Here is an 11,388-nt window from a genome sequence, read left to right on the forward strand (position 1 = left end):
TTTCCTTTTTTTTTTTTTTTTTGGTGCTGGGGATTGAACCCAGGGCCTTGGGCTTGTGAGACAAGCACTCTAGCAACTGAGCTATACCCCCAACCCCTTTGTTGACCTTTAAAATGATTTAAATGTCCCTTTCTCTGAAACCCTCTTGGCATCTTTCTTACTTTATCTTCTATGTCTTAGGCATAATTACTTGATCTTTCTTCTTGTAAACAGTTTTGGGGCATATCTCTAGTGTGACACATTATTTTCTGGCTTCTTATTGATATAGCTGCTTGACTTTCTAGACTATGAATTCCTGAAGGGCAGGAATAATTTCTGTCTGAAATTATTAGGCCCAGCACCTAACAGAAACCTTTTCTAGACTGGAATCCATAGCTACCTGCTGAATTAAATAAAGGAACAGCTTACTTTGTCTTTGTAGTCAGTAGGATCAAAGGTAAATCATTGGGGGGCTGGGGGTGTGGCTCAGTGGAAGCACACTTGCCTAGCATGTGTGAGGCACTGGGTTCAATTCTCAGCACCGCATAAAAATAAATAAAATAAAGGTCTATCAACAACTAAAAAAAAAAAAAGTAAATTATTGGATCATTGCTGACATGAATCAGGGAGCCCTAATGAAAGTCATTATGTAGAGGCTGGAGTTGTAGCTCAGTTGTGGAGCACTTGCACATGTGAGGCACTGGGTTCCATCCTCAGCAACACATAAAAATAAATAAAATAAAGGTATTGTGTCCATCTGAAACTTAAAAAAATATGTTTTAAAAAGTTGGGTGGAATCTAGAAAGTCTTGACCTTATGTGGTAGTCCTTTAGGACCTTCCTAATTCCTCAGTTACAGACTATTGCCACCACTACCATCCCACCTCTTTTTTTCTTTTCCACAGTACTGATGATTGAACGTAGGACCTCATGAGTGCTAAGCAAGGATTTGACAACTGAGTACGTTCCCAGCCCTTTTATTTTATTTTTTAATTGTGGTACTAGGGATTGAACCCAGGGCCTTGCTCATGCTAGGCAAGCACTCAACCACTGAACTACATTCACATTCTGTTTATAATTTTTATTTTTCGACAGCGTCTCACTAAGTTGTCCAGGCTAGCTTCAAACTTGTTATACCTTCTGCCTTAGCCTCCCAAGTGATTGGGCTTATAGGCATGTGTTACTACACCTAGCAGATTATTACACTTTTTATTATTGTCTCAACTCTTAAAACCTAACTACCCAGAGCAGGTGTAATTCCCGTCAATTGTTTCTTCCTTAGGAGTTTAAAGCTTTCACTGAGGAGACTACCTTTTTGTCTCAACCTTACCCTGCTCTCACTAGGAGGAGACAGCCTCCTGAGACATACCAGACAAAAGAAGTTATTTGATCTTCAGCTCCCATCCCCACCCCCACCTTAGACTTATCTTGGAGCAGCTGAAGGAAGATAGCTGGAACTAAGCACAACATTTCATGGACCTCACTGGCACAGCCCCACAGGCTCTTAGAAGGGCCCAAGAAAGGATGAGTAGCTGTCTCTAGTCCTAGTCATTCTACCAGCTTCTATTACACAATTATTGGAGCTTTTTACTCCCCTCCTGAAAGGCCTCAGCATGCTCAGAGAGTACTCAGACACTTACCACCACCCCACCCCTTCCCATCTAGCCAGTTTATTCTGACAAGCGTTTCCAGGAAGCCACTAGGGGGCAGAAAGCTTGAAAAATAGGGAACCAATCCCCTCTGACTAAATCTAATGGGACCCAGCTGCTCATAGTTGTGGAAATAATTACCTATGACTGGATACTTTGGGGAAGAATCTGGTGGAGTTGGGCTTCTGTCTGTTGCAACACAAGCCGTTGACCTTCTTCCAGCTCCTGCTGACATGCTCTTTACATACCCTATATTCTCCCTTCATATTTTATATTCGTAGAACTTAATACATAAAGGAGGTGTACTGTGTATATTAATCATCAGAGAAGTTACTTTCTGCCTTCTTGCCCCAGCGCAGACTTTGTCCTATGTCTGCTGTCCTCTGGTGGTGATAGTTTGAACTGTACTCTACCTACCTTCTAGTAAGTGGTCTGCTGGCAGATAATGCTGGATATTTTTTCAGTAATCCAAATTCAAATTTTGAAATATGCATTTAATGGAAAATTTTTTCATTGCTGAATTTTGTATTCGTTTTCAGGCAGCATTACATAATACAAAGAATAGAGCCTGGTCTTTTGAGTCAGAATTACCTAGGTTCATATCACAGTTCTGCTGTTTTCTACTGACCTTGGGCAACTTACCTAAACTGAATTTTCTTGTCTATAAAGTGGAGATATAATAAACATCTCAGTGGGGGAATTAGATGATTGTAAAATGCATAGCCCCAACTACCCTAGCACATAGTAGGTGCTCAATAAAAAGTTGTAATTGCTTCAATAATGGTAATTTGCTCAGTGTGTGAATCCATGTGATTTTTGTTTCTTTCTTTGTTTTGTAGTGCTGGGGATCGAACCCACAACCTCACATATGCTAGGCAAGTGCTCTACTACTAAGTTATATCCCCAGCTGTTTTATTATTATGGTAAAATACACATAAAAACATTAACCATTGTAACTATTTTCAGTGTCATTTTTTTTTAACTCTGAGAAATTTTATGTACTTTCTGACCCTTGAGTTTGAAAAATGAGGTAAAATCTAGTATGGGGTATGAGGCCTCCCTCTGCCCAGGAAGCTGTAGATCTGAGACCTGAATACATGAGTTACAGGGGATCTTGGGCAAAGCTAAATGGCTCTAGGTATTTGACCTTGCTTTGGTTTCTAGCCTGAGAAAGGCTGACTGGATCCTGCACCTTCTTCCAAGGTCAGCAAAGGGCAGAGATTTGAAGTTAGGTATCACTGGATTCTCAGCTGGGCCTCCAAATCCCCCTCCTCCTGCTCTTCAGAGAAAAGAGGAGGTGGCTAAAGAGAGGAGGATATGAGATTGGTTCTCTGCTCCTCCCTTTCTTTCCCTGTTTTCCTCATACCCACTCTCTCCCCCACAGCAGCCTTCTCCCCCACAGAGAGACTGGGATAGGACAGAGGGGGTGGAGTTGGGGACTCAAGGCTTAGAAGCTCCATAGTGCCCTGTATCTGAAGGGAGCTTTGCTCTGGGGCAGCTGTGCTGGCTTATGCTGTCCTCCTCCTGCTGCTGCCATCCTTCAACAAGATGCTGGGGAGATTGGGACTTTGGGCATTGCTTCCTACAGCTGTACAAGGTGAGTGTCTATAGGGAGGGGCAGGATCTTTCCACCCACTCAGTGAGCAAAAAGGACTCTTGAAGCAGAAGCCATCACTTTGGAAGAGTGGTGAGTGAGCTGGATGAGTGAGGGTGAAGGGTAGTCATGTGTCCCTGTGGTGGCATCAGGTTCCAGGCCTCTGCTGACCTGGGTTTCCCTTGTGGCTTTACTGACCCTGGGAAATGAAAATCATGTTTTGTCTATCCTTTTGCCCCCACATTCACACCCTTCTTGAATCCTTCCCTTTCCCCACCCTGGGTTTCAGCACCACCAAACAGGAGGACCTGTGTGTTCTTTGAGGCCCCTGGAGTGCGGGGAAGCACAAAGACACTGGGGGAGCTGCTAGATGCAGGACCAGGGCCTCCCAGGGTTATTCGCTGCCTCTACAGTCACTGCTGCTTTGGGATCTGGAACCTGACCCAAGGCCGGGCCCAGGTGGAAATGCAAGGTGAATGGCAAAGTATATGGCAAGTGATAGTTAGGGTGGGAGACAGGAATGTCCTGGGGGAGAAGGGGAGAGATGGAAATGTGTGGAGGAAAAGAAAAGCCTATGTGAGATAGAAGGATGCTTCTCGCAGAGAAGGGAGTTATCCTTTCTGATTCCAGACCCCATTTTGTCCTCTCCCTTGTTCCTTCTATTCTACTCTTCCCCTAATCCTACCCCATCAGGATGCCGAGACAGTGATGAGCCAGGCTGTGAATCCCTCCACTGTGACCTGAGTCCCCGAGCCCATCCCAGCCCTGGCTCCACTCTCTTCACCTGCTCCTGTGGCACTGACTTTTGCAATGCCAATTACAGCCATCTGCCTTCTCCAGGGAACCTGGGGGTTCCTGGCCCCCAAGGTACCCAGGCTACCCCAGGTAATTACTGGCTAGAGCCCCATCCTGAGGCCCAGGTAAGGAGGAGAGGTAGAACCAGGTCTAGTTCTCACCCTACCCCCTCCATAAGCTTTCCTCCTCCTGGCCTTGGGAAGCTGGTTGCCCTGGTGACAGAGAGATAAGGGGGCTTGTGACTAGGATGGGGGTGGGTTGAGAAGCAAGCTCTCTGAGCAGGGGAGAGGTGCAGAGAGCAGTTTGGGGCAATGTTCACCCACCTCTGTTCTTGTCTTAATGACCAGGCGAGTCCATCTGGATGGCATTGGTGCTGTTGGGGCTGCTTCTCCTCCTCCTGCTTCTACTGAGCAGCATCATCTTGGGTACTAATTTGCCCCATCTCTCCCTTATGACCAAGATACTGCCCTCAAGCTCTGAGTCTCTTGTCACCACTGACCCCACATTCCTGAGATCTCTATACACTGTCTTTCATGACCTCCATAGACAACTCCCTTCCTGCAAAGTCCCCTTCCCTTGTCCCCATGCCTATACACCCTGACCTTCAGGTTCTTCTCTGCAACCAGCCCTGCTGCAGCGAAAAGCCTACAGAGTGCAAGGTGGGCCACAGCCAGAGCCAAACTCAGGCAGGGACTGGAGTGAGGAGCTGCCGGAGCTGCCGGAGCTGCCAGAGCTGTGCTTCTCCCAGGTGCCCCCTGGAGGGAGGAAGGGCTCCTCTGGGCATTCCAGGAGGTTATACTGGGGAGAAAATCTGGCCCTGGTGTTAGTTCGGAGGCCTGCACCCAGCACAGTGTTCCCACTAGGTAATCCAAGAAGGAAGTCACGCAGTGATGTGGGCCGGGAGGCTGCAAGGCGAGCTGGTAGCCATCAAGGCCTTCCCTCCAAGGGCTGTGGCCCAGTTCCGAGCCGAAAGAGCAGTGTATGAGCTGCCAGGCCTACAGCATGACCACATTGTCCGCTTTATTACTGCTGGCCAGGGGGGCCCTGGCTCCCTGCCCTCTGGGCCCCTGCTGATACTGGAATTGCATCCCAAGGTGAGGACTAAGGAGTGTGTGTGTGTGTGTGTGTGTGTGTGTGTGAGTTGGGGGAGGTTGCATGGCAGGGGGCTGGCTATATACACTTATTCTTCTGCTTTAGATTTTCTCTTCCTTAAAGCAATTTTTTTTTTAACTGGGGATTGAACAGTGCTTTACCACTGAGCCATATCCCCAAACCTTTTTATTTTTTTATTTTGAGACAGGGTCTCATTAAGTTGATTAGGGTCTTGCTAAATTGAAGAGGCTTGCCTCAAACTTGCGATCCTCCTGCCTCAGCCTTCACTGGGATTACAGTCATACACCACCATGTGTGGCTTGTCTTTTTCTTTTTTATTACACAAGTAATGCACACTTTTTTTTTTTTTTTTTGAGATGGACTCTCTCCCTATGTTCCCCAGGCTGGCCCTGAACTCTTGGGCACAGTGATTTTCCTGCCTCATTGCCCAAGTAGCTGGGACTGCAGGTGTATACCATCCACCTGGCTCATGTTAATATTTTTAACCCTTAAAATATAGATAAGGGAAGGGAGAAACCAAACAGTTAATATTCCCAACCTTAAAGAAAACCATTGTCGGGCTGGGGATGTGGCTCAAGTGGTAGCGCGCTCGCCTGGCATGCGTGCAGCCCAGGTTCAATCCTCAGCACCACATACAAACAAAGATGTTGTGTCCGCCGAAAACTAAAAAATAAATATTAAAATTCTCTCTCTCTCTCTTTTTAAAAAAAAAAAGAAAAAAAAGAAAACCATTGTTAAAGAAATAGCTCACCCAATACAGTGGCAAAAACTTGTAATCCCAGCCAGTTGGGAAGCTGAGGCAGGGGGATTACAAATTGAAGGCCAGCCTGGGCAATTTAGCAAGACCCTGTCTTAAAATAAAAAATAAAAAGGGCTGGGGCTGGGCTGGGGATGTGGCTCAAGCAGTAGCGCGCTTGCCTGGCATGCGTGCGGGCGGGGTTCGATCCTCAGCACCACATACAAACAAAGATGTTGTGTCCGCCGAAAAACTAAAAAATAAATATTAATAAAAAAAAAAAAAGGGGCTGGGGCTATAGCAAAGTGGTAAAGTGCCCCTGGGTTCAATCCCCAGTATGGTGGGGGTGGGGGTGGATAAAAAGACTGGAGGTATAAGTGTCATATGTCAAATGTACTAAAATCTAAAAGGGAGGGCCCTGAGGTGGAGAACAATGAGTTGCAGGATAAATAGGGGGAAGTAGGCAGAGGCCAGAGCACACTGGGCCTTGTCGGTCTACTAAAGGTTGGGATTGTTTTTTTTGGTTTCTATAGCATTTCCCATCTAATAGGCATTGTATTAAGCACTTTAGACACATTTTCATACTTAATATTCATATGCTATGAGGTAGGAATTACTATCCACAGAGGCTCAGGAAAGAAAGTCATTTTCCCAGGATCGGTGTGACTCTAGAGTTGCTTTTCTCCTGTTCACCCCAAAAGCAGGACTCTTCCACCTGTGTGTAAGAGCTCCATTACCCAAGTCCTTTTCCTCTTGTAGTTCAACCTCTTCAACCTGTTTTGGTGCCCAAATGCAGTAGTCCTTCCCTGGATTTTATCAGCCCCTACAGCTCCTCTATCTCTGAGATCTTGAATTCTGGAAAGTCCCCCCTTTGACCATGTTCCTCCTGACCCTGCTCAAAAATCACTTTTTGTTCCTTTAACTGTGTCTGACTTCCCCTAGATAGTTAGTGGGTTTTGCTTCACATCTGGCACTTTTTCCCCCCCATTGTGGTATTTATTGCATTCTATGCTTATATGTTATCATTATGTCTCACCTGTCCCTGAGCTACCTTGGTGTCTCAATACAGTTGCTGGTATACCAAAGGTGCTCAAAAATGTTTGTTGAATGGGGGGCTCTATTGCTCCTTTGCCTCCAGTTCCTTATCTGCTGCTCCTATCCACCAGGTCTACCATCCATGTCTACAGAGACCTGACACTTCAAGCAAGGTAGTTCATGAGAGAGGCCCCTGAATAACTTTCCTCTTCTCTTTGTATCAAGTTCTCTGAGTTGGCATAAGGTGGTGGTTAATAGTGGGTGATTCGTGAGTCAGACTGCTTGGATCTGTGCCCCACTTGTCTCTCACCAACTGACCTTAAGCATTTACTTAACTTCCTCTAAGCTCTTCCTCTGTAAAATAGAGGTGATCAGAATACTTCCCTTGTAAGGTCATCATGAAGATTTCAGAGGCCAGTGCACATGGCCTGGGCCACAGTATGCACTCAGTTATGTTGACTTGAACTTCCTTCCTTCCTTCCTTCCTTCCTTCCTTCCTTCCTTCCTTCCTTCCTTCCTTCCTTTCTGTAGTTGTGGATGGACAGAATGCCTTTATTTTATTTGTTTATTTTTATGTGGTGCTGAGGATAGAACCCAGTGCCTCACACATGCAAAGCAAGCGCTCTGCCACTGAACTACAGTCCCAACTACTGGAGTTACTATTTTTCACATCAGTCTCACTGATGCTCATTCTTACTCCTCCACTGCCTGTTGTTGTTTTGGTCTGGACCTGTCAGGGTGTCTGTCTGCAGGGCAGGTTTGGAAAGAGATCTGTCAACTGATCCCTACTCTCTGTGATTTATCAGTCACCCCTCTTCTCTCTGTTTTCCTCAGGGCTCTCTGTGCCACTACTTGACCCAGCACACCAGTGACTGGGGAAGTTCCTTGCGGATGGCACTCTCCCTGGCCCGGGGCCTGGCATTTCTGCATGAGGAACGCTGGCAGGATGGTGGGTGAACCGGCTGCCAAGGGAGTCAGGAACCACACTACTGTGTCCAATTCTCCCTTAGCTTGGAAGGGAAAGATTGGGTCAAAAGAGTAAGGAAGACCCATATCTCTTCAACCTTGGATTTTCTCACAGGCCAGTATAAACCAGGTATTGCCCACCGAGATCTGAGCAGCCAGAATGTGCTCATTCGGGAAGACAGGTCATGTGCAATTGGAGATCTAGGCCTAGCCTTGGTGCTCCCTGGTTTCAGTGGGTCCCCTGCCTGGGCTCCTTCTCAATCCCAAGGCCCAGCTACCATCATGGAGGTGAGTACTATGGGTAAGGGTAAGGGACAGGATGATGGTGGTAGCATTGTGACTATCACTATGGCAGTAGTGCTAATGCAGCAGTGCCTGAGGTGGTAGGGACATTGCTGAGTCTATGGTGGGGGGCATTATGTTGCATGAATTAGGGATGCAATGAGGGTTGCCACAGAGATGATTCTTGGCCCTCCACACCTTGCTCTCCAGGCTGGCACCCAAAGGTACATGGCGCCAGAACTCTTGGACAAGACTCTGGACCTCCAGGATTGGGGCACAGCCCTTCGGCGAGCAGATGTTTACTCTCTGGCTCTGCTCCTATGGGAGATCATGAGCCGCTGCCCCGATTTGAGCCCTGGTAAATTTTTTACTCCTGGTGCCCCACTCACCCCTTCTAGGCTTACTGACTTGGTTCCAGAAAGCTGTGACCTTCTTTTCCTGCCTTCACTACATGGGAGGCACCTCAGGGCAAGCTGACATCTATTCCTTGTACCTTCCCCCAGATGGCAGACCATCACCTTTCCAACTGGCCTATGAGGCAGAATTGGGCAGCACTCCCACCACCTGTGAGCTATGGGCGTTGGTAGTAGAGGAGAGGAGGCGCCCTTATATCCCATCTACCTGGATATCCTTTGTTACAGTAAGAGGCCACTTCTAGCCAGCTGGGGACTGGGTATGGGCTTCAAGGACTTCTCTTCCAGGACCAGTCTATCTATTCCTGCCTCCTCTCATCTCTCACCACTCCCTGGTTCATGTTCCTCTGAAACTAGAAAAACTGAAGAGGTCCTCAGTTGACCCTCTTTCACCCTAAGTCTCATACACCCCATTCCATCCACAACTTTCCTGCTCAAGTCTCTCTGTATTCTCCACCATCAATTAGCCCTGTTCCTCATTTCAGCAGATCATCCCTGACTTTGCTTCTTTTCTGGGCTCTGCTTCCAAGATGGTGCCTCCCCTGGTATGTTGGAACCCAAAATCTAACCAGTGACTTCTTGTTGTGTCTCATACATCTGTATTTCTGATGCAACCCAATAAAAGTCAGTTCTAGGTAGCTCAGTAATAGATCACATGCTTAGCATGTTCAAAACCCTGGGTTCAATCCCTAGCACTGCAAAAAAAAAAAAAAAGGAAAGGAAAGAAACAGAAAATAGGTGTGGCTGGTGCAGTGGTGCACTCCTGTAATCCTAGCAACTTAGAAGGCTAAGGGAGAAGGGTTACAAGTTTGAGGACCATCTTGGCAATTTAGTGAGACCCTGTCTCAAAATAAATAGATATGTAAAAAGGGCTGGGGGTGTAGTTCAGTGGTAAAGTGCCCAGTGAAACAACAACAAAACACAGACAAAAACAGGAGTAGTAGACATTGAAGATGGAAGATGCCTTTTAACCTTGGGGTCTACTCAAGATCCCAGGGTCAAGCCTGCTTCCCTGTCATTCCTCCGAGGACCCTGGTGGACTAAGGGAGCTCTTGGAAGACTGCTGGGATGCTGATCCAGAAGCACGACTGACAGCTGAGTGTGTACAGCAGCGCCTGGCTGTCCTGGCCCATCCTCAGGAGGCCTACCCCTTCCAAGAGAATTATACACACAGCTGCCTACCTCTCTGCCCAGAAGACTGTACCTCCACTCCTACCCCTGCCATTCTCCCCTGTGGCCTCAGCTGAGGGCCTGTCACTTCAGTATTCATTAAGGCCTTGATTCCAGGAACCCTTAGTTTTATCTTAGTTCTCATGTGTAAATGAGCAGTTTATGTGGAATCTATGTTCATGTAAACATAAATGTGATCATGTGCCTATTTGGGCTGCCTCATGACTACCTTTCCCACTTGCTGAATCTGGGATTATTCTGTGGCATCTGGTTCACAGCAGTTCTGACCAGTGAATAGTGGTAGATGTGCACAGGAAAAAGAATAAAGTGAGCTTTCCAGATTTTTATCCTTGGCCTTCCACCTTTCATGTGACCCTGGGCCCTCCCTTCTCTCTCTCCTTTCTCCACTAGAACTTTTTTTTTTTTTTTTAAATGGTGGTATCTCACTGAGTACTGTGGTACACACCTATAATCCAGCACTCAGAAGACTGAGGCAGGAGTATTGCAAATAAGGGCTGGAGATGTAGCTCAGTGGTTAAGTTCCCCTGGGTTCAATTCCTAATACCAAAAAATAAAAAAATAAAAAAAGATAAAGGGCTGTGAATGTAGTTCAGTGTTAAAGCACCCTGGGTTCAATTCCCAGTGCCAAATGAATGAATGAATGAATAGATAGATAGATAGATAAATAAGTGATGGGATCTCCTTCTGGGCACTGGGGAAAGAAGAGTGAACACAATGAGGTCACTGTACCTGAAGGTGCTCAGTAACCTGCAGCTCATATTGTAGGCTCTGTACAGGGTGGTGGAGTAATAGGGAAGCCTTAAGCAGGGGACTTCATAGAGCATGGTATGCTTGAGTTGGGTCTTGCTTGAGCAGGAGTTTCCCAAGAACATGGGGCAATAGGACATTCCTGGCCTCCGTAAGGGGTAGTAGCATACAGTATACAAAGAGAACACAGGTAATTTGGATAGCAAAAATGTAAGATGCATGGTGGGGAGACACGGGAAGGGATGCAAAGAATAACAGGTAATGTTTTGTGAGCCCTGATAAGAAGTTCTTCCTCCATTTATTTATTTATTTTTGTACCTACTTTCCCACTTCAACCTAAGCTGAACACCACTTTCTGGATAATCTTTAAACATAATGTACACTACATCTTGCCTCTGCTTAACAGTCCACTTTAATTTTCCATTATAATTCTGCTAACACCATTTACAGAGGAGAAGACCAAGGGCTCAAGAAGTTCAGAAATGTGTCTAAGATCACATAGGTCACACAACTTTTAGATAACAAAGCAAGGGAGCCAGGTGTGAGTCACTTCTGAGTCACTTCGATAATCCCAGTGACTCAGAAGTTTGAGGCAAAAGGATCATAAATTTGAGGCCAGCCTCAGCAATTTAGTAAGACCCTGCCCAAAATTAAAAAAAAAAAAAAATTACATAGGACTGGGGATGTGGCTCAGTGCTACAGTGCTTCTGGGTTCAATCCCCAGTGCTGCAAAATAAATGAATGAATGAATAAATAAATAAAAATAAACAAAACAACAATAAAAAAAAAGCAAGTCATTAAAAATGTTTTACAGGGCTGGGGATGTGGCTCAAGCGGTAGCGCGCTCGCCTGGCATGCGTGCGGCCCGGGTTCGATCCTCAGCACCACA

General features: G+C 46.3%; 1 protein-coding gene across 1 annotated transcript; it reads left to right on the forward strand.

Annotated features, from left to right (window-relative positions):
* The first annotated feature begins 11 nt into the window (after positions 1-11).
* Positions 12-10,078, forward strand: Amhr2 (anti-Mullerian hormone receptor type 2). The gene is made up of 10 exons (XM_048802819.1): positions 12-3,693; positions 3,915-4,106; positions 4,364-4,441; positions 4,625-4,764; positions 4,880-5,110; positions 7,735-7,849; positions 7,982-8,154; positions 8,359-8,506; positions 8,652-8,788; positions 9,590-10,078. The coding sequence occupies exons 1-10, from the start codon at positions 3,687-3,689 to the stop codon at positions 9,806-9,808; spliced, it is 1,440 nt and encodes a 479-aa protein (XP_048658776.1). The 5' UTR covers positions 12-3,686; the 3' UTR covers positions 9,809-10,078.
* Positions 10,079-11,388: the final 1,310 nt, after the last annotated feature.

The sequence above is a fragment of the Marmota marmota genome, unplaced genomic scaffold (assembly GCF_001458135.2).
Source record: "Marmota marmota marmota unplaced genomic scaffold, marMar, whole genome shotgun sequence".
NCBI lineage: Eukaryota > Metazoa > Chordata > Mammalia > Rodentia > Sciuridae > Marmota > Marmota marmota.